The sequence below is a fragment of the Agelaius tricolor genome, unplaced genomic scaffold (genome assembly GCF_023055355.1).
Source record: "Agelaius tricolor isolate 1412-34295 unplaced genomic scaffold, bAgeTri1.0.p SCAF_79, whole genome shotgun sequence".
In the NCBI taxonomy this organism is placed as follows: Eukaryota; Metazoa; Chordata; class Aves; order Passeriformes; family Icteridae; genus Agelaius; species Agelaius tricolor.
This window is the reverse complement of record NW_027269339.1, coordinates 673,575-680,360: the sequence shown is the minus strand read 5'-3', so window position 1 is coordinate 680,360 and position 6,786 is coordinate 673,575. Positions and strand designations below refer to the sequence as shown.

Below are 6,786 nucleotides of genomic sequence, written 5' to 3'. Positions count from 1 at the left end.
GTAACCTAGCCATGAACTACTAAGAGGGAAGGAAGAAAAACAGGTTCTCAAAGGGATGCATTCTTGGTTTCACACTACAGGTTAGAAACACTGACCAAGTAACATCTCCACAAATCCATATCCTGGTTAAAACATGTAATTATCTGTCTGTGTCTGTTTTGGCCATCATAACATCTTGGTTAGGGCTGATCCCAAAGTCAGCTGACAGGATCCTGGAGCAAGCAAGCAGGAGTTACTACTTTTAGCTGAATGGTTTGCATTAAAATTCAACTTCTATACTTGCAAAGTTTTACAATTTTACTGATGCAGTGCTTGCATTATACAGCAAGTATAATAACAAATACTTTCCATAATAAATGATTAACATCATTAGAGTTTTATGTACTGGGATAGAATACACCTGCTCACTGTAGTCAAGATTCTTGTAAACAAGAATTCCTCATCACTTGTAAATGTGTTTGGGTACAGAAGTATGTATTGCAAACCAAAATATAAACTGTGTTAGAAGCTCTCATTAGGAAAAAGTAAACAGTCCCCATTCTAATCAAACTTCCACCTTTTAAAAAGATTAGAAACAAACACTTTAAATAACCTTCATTTCCATAATTACTGATCTCTGAGAATGGATTTGCAAAGAGGAAAAAGAATAAACTGACTAGAAAATTATTCACAAAGCACCAGCAGAGTTTGTTTTGTTGTTTTTTCTCTTTTTTTTTTTTTAATAAAGGCAAATTAAGCAATTAAGGCTCTAATACAAACAATTATGCATTGATTTCTAAAATTTTTTTCTACAGAACCGTTTTTTACCCTCCACAGTCATTATTTCTATAGCTTCAGGGGAAAATTATACCAGTCCAGTCTAAAATGGTCACCTCGGACAGGAATGCAAAGAGGTTTCAAAAATCTTACAGGTTTTTAATCAAAGTGTATAAAATTTTAGTCTAGAAAAATAAGTATGGATTGTATACAGTTACTGTGCTTGGAGACTGGAGAGAACAGTGTGCCACTCAAATGGCACAGGCATACTGAAAAATGCAGATGAGAGTATTCTTCAAAACTGTTGGTGTGGGGTTTTTTCTTGCTTTGTTTCTCACACTTTTAGACTAAAGAGGTGCAAAAAGTATTGTTAGGTGAGAATCTAGTTGCTGGCAAGGGACTGATGAATTGGTGGCTGGAAGCAGCGCACGTGTTCCACGGGTGTGCTCTCTCCATCGCCAGACTTCAAATACTTGTCCAAAATAGCAATTATTTCATCATTCAGAATCTGAAACTTGCGAATTCTCTCAACCATTTTCTTCAAAGGCTGCAAACATCAAAAGAACAGACACAGGAATTAGCTCTGGACATGAAAAGCCTTAGCCAGAAAGCCAGCAAATGCTGTTACCTCATCTCTCCCAGCCATGTTACAAATGTTTCCCTTACACTGCTAAGCCAGTGGAAATACAAGGTGCATTTTGGTTTCTGACAGTGCTGCTTTGGGTATAAAGAAGCTCAGTTTACAGCAGCCTTGTCATTTTGAGAATGAACATATATAAGATGGAAGGCATTAAGAAAATCTCATATATTTGTGACATCAGAATTCTGCTTGACTAGTCTTCCGACTCCAGCCTTAATCTTTTGTTTCTGAAAATCCTGGTGCACTCATTTTCAGCAATTCATTCTAAAGAAAGGATTGCCACATCTACACTGCATCTGAGTACAAACAGCTCTGAGTTGTTGTCTTTATTACTAAAGCAAATACAGATGTTTTCAACTCACCACATTCTTGATAACCTCATCTTTGCCATCGTGCTTTTGGACTTTCAATAGGTGGTAGCAGAAATCCAAGACGTCAAAGCGCCGCTGCTGTCCCAAAAGCACGATGATCATACATCCAGCCCAGTGCAAGCCATCCCCAAAGCACTGCCTGCAACAGGAAACACCACAGAGCAGGCTTCAACTACATCTTCAAAACACAGTCACAGCAAACACTCAGTAATCAGCCACTTCACTAAATAATAAATATGTTAGACATTCATCTAGAAAGCAAAAGCTCTGGTATATTAATTATCATTGGAGATTATCACAAGCAATTCAAATAGATGCTTAATAAAAAAAACAGAACTCCCCCTCCTCCTTGAATTTCACATAACAGAGTTACTCCAAAAACATTTACTCCCTATTAGACTCCTGTGGCATTACATTTCATTTTCAGTGGAAACAATGCTTTGAAAGAAAACAAAGTGGGAATTCAACACCACTCTGCTCCTTTAGGCTGCAGGCATGAAAGGAAGTAAATGTCCTATGCCATTTTCTAATTGCCATTTTCTAAAGAGCATGTTACATCTCAAGAATTTTTCAAAATAAGTATATTTTCAAAACCAACAAAACCAAGAACAAACAACAGTTCCTGGTTAATTCGTGTTAATCATGTTAAATTCCAAGTGCTTGTTCCTGCTCAGAAATTCAGAGAAGAAATACTTGTTAAAGTTAGATGCACAAATGTTCTGCTATTTTATTTAAGCTGGGTTTCTGTAGGGGCACGACCCCCATTGAAAGACACGTGCTAGGGCCCGTTTGTCACAGGATCATTCACTATACACTGGCAATAATTAAAATAGAGGGTTATTTTCACTACAGATAACAATAGTATCTGTGTTCGTGGCTGATGAGCCCCTCGTGGTGATGGCAGCACTTCTCCCTGGTCCTGCCCTCAGCTCCTGCAGGCAGGCACACAAACACCCCCGCTCCAGCCCCACTGCCACAACAGCACAAGCCGAGCCCTGTTGCCCAGAGGGGCCCTGCGGGCAGCTGGCAGCACGTACTCCACAGTGAACTCGTGCGTTCCCACGGGGATGCAGTAGACAAACTGCATTGCGCTCCAGAGGCGATGGAATTCCACACACTCATCCACGTGCATCACCCCGTTGCTGGGCAGGGGCCCACGCCAGATGGGATCGTCCAGGAAGGAGCGGATCCGCGTCAGGATGACCTCAAACATGGACAGGCCGCAGCACAGGCGTTCTTTGGTCAGCAAGTCCCCTTCCCTTGCGATTGCTATTTGCTGAAGTGCAGAGAAACAAAGTAAAATCCTGGTAAAAGCCACTTCACCACAAAATTTTATTATTAAAAATAAATACAATATAGTTTTCAGTTTCAGGCGGTTTATTCTAGGAGAAATGTCTTCTGACTTAAAGTGAGGGCAGACACTGCTAACCTGGAGATCAGATCAGTGGGAAAACATTCAGAGAAAATTGTAAAATCCTTTTTAAGCAGACAGACTTTAAGTGAGTAACACTAACTGCAGCAATGCTAGGCCTGGATTTATCTCAGGGAAGTTTAAAGAATTCTTGGTCTTAGTGGAGCAAAACCAAAGAGTTCAGTGCTCTGCTGTAGCTCCTGCGTGCGCTCTCCTGCACACCTCCCTCAGCTGCTGCTGTTAAAGATGAGAAAGCTCCAAAGAGGAGCACCAACAGGCTCAGACAAAATCCAAAAGAGGAATGCTGCTTGTGCTTGTCCCAGCTTGTGCCATCACACAAGCTCTCTCCTAGTGCAGCAGCACCTATGATGACAAAAGCAGTCTGAGCTCTGCTTCAGGGCATTCTGCTCTTACTTTCTACTATTCACATCTCAACCACTAGAAAACTGCTAAGATTAGCAGGGTATATGCACCCTCACCCCTGAGAAAGGGGAACAGTGCTGAAGCTGCAAAGGCAGTTCAAGAATGTTCTCTTTGGTCATTGTTTTCCGGAGACCTCAACTCAAATGACAGCTCATTTTCCAAGAGTTTCTAAGTGGTTGGAAGAGCAACAAAATGTTTTAAAAACACATATACATGTGCACAAGAAAACTGATAGCTTTTGGTGGAATTTGCAGGAGGAGCTCCCAGGCTGGACCTTACACTGGGAGGGTATCCCATGGTAAACATAAATACCAATTAGCATTTTGCCCCAAATGAGTCACTTCTGCCCAAATCTCAAATGTTTTAAACTTATAAGCTTTAACAGCTTTTTCCAAATTTATGGATTTAACTAAAAATCATTTGTGTGAACAAGCTGGATGTGCAGGTTGAAGTTCTGACAGAGCTATCAGGACAGGCTTTCTGATGCTCAGAAATTTCTTGAATTGCCTCTGACACAAATGAGAAAGATTACCTGGGGTGTGCCAAGTCTTTCAATGAGAGGAACCAAATGTAGTGAAGCATATTTTGATTCCAGTCTCTTCATTTTAGCATCAAGTCTTTCACCCTCTGAAAGAAAATTTTTAAAAAGTGAGCAATCATAAATTGTAATTAACCAAGAGAATTCTTAATTTAATACAAACTTTATCCAGGGAGAAAGAAAACTGTTCTTTTTAGGTAATTTAAGTATTAAATAGCTGGTTAATCTTCAATGCACTTTTAGAGAAATACACCCAAATTTTAAAATGCTACACTACATGTGCAAACAGAAAGAAGGATTTGTAGTAGAGTATATCTAATTAACTAAATTCAAGGAAGAATATAATGCTCTTTTATGCTGCTGCTGCCAAGATACTTGATCCCCACTTGTACTAAGACAACTAAGTTGTCTTTATGCAAAAAATGTTTATCTCTAGAGGTGAGGTAAAATGAGGATGCAATCTTGTGTATAGCAAGGCTAAAAACCAGCTGGCACTTCCTCAACACTGGCAAGTAGGAAATGTTCTCTGGCAAATGGGAAAATACTGTTTACAAGGGTCTGGTTAGTTTTATGTAGAAATGCAAGTAGCTACTGTGAGCTCGAAAATATTCTCAGAGTTTTGTAGCTGATGGGATTTCTCCAAGTAGAATAAATCAGCTGCTCCAGCAATGGTAAATTGAAAAGAAAGGAGACAGAGGAGAAGCACAGAAAGAAGAGAGGGCAAAGGGGAAAAGCTCACTTTCTGATGATGAAAGATGAGGAGAGCAGATATCAGAGGAAGCAATCCTACAAATATTCACTACTGCATACTCAGTTTAGTGAAAAGGAGGTGAAAAAGCTACAGGGACCCCCTTTTGTTTACTTACTTGTTGACAGACTCCCTACACCCCATTTAACTGACAATTCTATAAGCTAAACAGCATCTTCAAAAAAGCCTCTCACTATATCCACAAAGCAGGATAATACTGCCCTGGGCATCCATCCTGCTTTTCCCTGTCATGGCATTCCTCCTCTTCCCCTTGTCATTTGCACAGAGCATTGCCAGGAAACATTTGTTTTTTCAGCCAGGCAAACAGGCCTGGATCTGATACCTGTGTCCTGTAATTACCAGTGCTGTGGTAAAGGGTGGCTGGAGGTGGTTACTGAAGGCACAGCAGCAGGAAGGAAGGGGGAAAGCATTACCCAAGGAAGGTGTTTTCATGTTACCCATACCTTTGACGTGAACCCTGGGCAGGATGTTCTGGAATGGCGCTGCGTGCAACAGGTCACACACTTCCTCCAGAGACTGGCACAGAAAGAAAACGAGAGGCATTTAGGACAGAAGCATCAATCCCCAAAGCACACCAGACCCCCGCGGTGGAATTCCAAGGGCAGAACGGGATTCCAAGGGCAGAACGGGACTCCAAGCGCAGGCCGATGGCGCTGCAGGAACACCAGAGGGCAGCCGGCCTCTGTCACCACGGCAGGAGCCGCTCCGAGCCCGGCCTCCCCTCACGGATCACTCCCAAAGACCACTGCATTTCACCAGCTTCCTCTGCACTCCCAGAGAAACCCCGGCAACTCCCCTCCCACCCTCCGCTGGCAGTTCATAAAGGACAGGGTATTTATTAAATAAACTAATGGAGGATGAGTAATTTCGGTGGGAAAGTGGCAGACAGCTCCCGCGCAGACAAAAGGGGGAAGAGGATGACTCACTCACTGCCTGGTTATTTTTACCAGAGCCACAACCCATTATCCTAATGGGAGCTTATCGTGGTGGGAGCGTCTCCCTGCCAGGCAGGCAGAGACTATGACAACAGCAGAGAATCATGTCTTAGGAAGTATTTTACATCTTTAGGGACAGGGGAAAGGAAGACATCTGTCTCCTGTTTCTTTGCTCCTTTGTACACACAGGGAAAATGCAGATGACCAGAAGCAGATGCATGACTTTGCTACGACCCTCTCCTCATTTTTGAAGCAGAGACCCTACTAATTTGTAATCCCTCAACATTTCTAATATTAGAAAAGTTGGTCATCATCCATACTCTTAGCAAGGCTAGCATGCTGGGGGGCTCATGTGCCTTTTCCAGTTCCTTTTCTAATTCCTTGATGTAGGCCAGGGAAATGCATGAGACTCATCCACTACCACAGATATACTCATAGTTACACTTTGCACTGCGCTAAAATCTAGATTAGTTATGAGGGATTACCACAATGGAAAAATATTGAAATACATGACAGGACATAGGGGGCTGACTGAGGACAAAAACAAGAGGAGAGGCAGCGAGCATGGGTGTGTGACTGGAAAGGGTAACCACAGAAGGTGTGACACCATGCTGGTGTCACTCTGGTACACCCTCGATCCTCCCAGGAGGGAGTGATGGCCCTGCCTGGCCTTTCACCAGGCACCCACTCAGACTGAATCCAAAGGAATCCAGCTTCTCATTGTTTCAGCTGTGCCATTATTGACTACAGCTTTGCTGTGTGTTCCCAGGCCCTACAATTACTCTCCACCATGAGGGAGGGATCCTCTAACACCACGAGCAGGAACCCTGAGGAACAGCCTGTCTTCGTTACCTTATCTAACACCGACAGCTTTAATACACCCTAGAGAAGCCTTCCGTGAGGGTCTATTTTTGTCCAACAGCAGGCCCCCAGCCAGCTTGCT

At 42.6% G+C, this 6,786-nt stretch overlaps 1 protein-coding gene across 5 annotated transcripts in view; it reads right to left on the bottom strand.

Moving 5' to 3' along the window:
* Positions 1 to 279: 279 nt before the first annotated feature.
* The window catches only part of CYFIP1 (cytoplasmic FMR1 interacting protein 1), a 76,327-nt gene continuing 69,820 nt past the window's right edge, over positions 280 to 6,786 (bottom strand). For all 5 annotated transcript variants that reach the window (XM_071418253.1, XM_071418252.1, XM_071418254.1 and 2 more), the window contains 5 exons: positions 5,352 to 5,424; positions 4,134 to 4,228; positions 2,805 to 3,043; positions 1,759 to 1,906; positions 280 to 1,303 (listed from right to left, as the gene is read on the bottom strand). In XM_071418253.1, the coding sequence (XP_071274354.1) occupies positions 1,139 to 1,303; positions 1,759 to 1,906; positions 2,805 to 3,043; positions 4,134 to 4,228; positions 5,352 to 5,424 (720 nt within the window). In that variant the 3' untranslated portion in view covers positions 280 to 1,138. The remainder of the gene's footprint in view (positions 1,304 to 1,758; positions 1,907 to 2,804; positions 3,044 to 4,133; positions 4,229 to 5,351; positions 5,425 to 6,786) is intronic.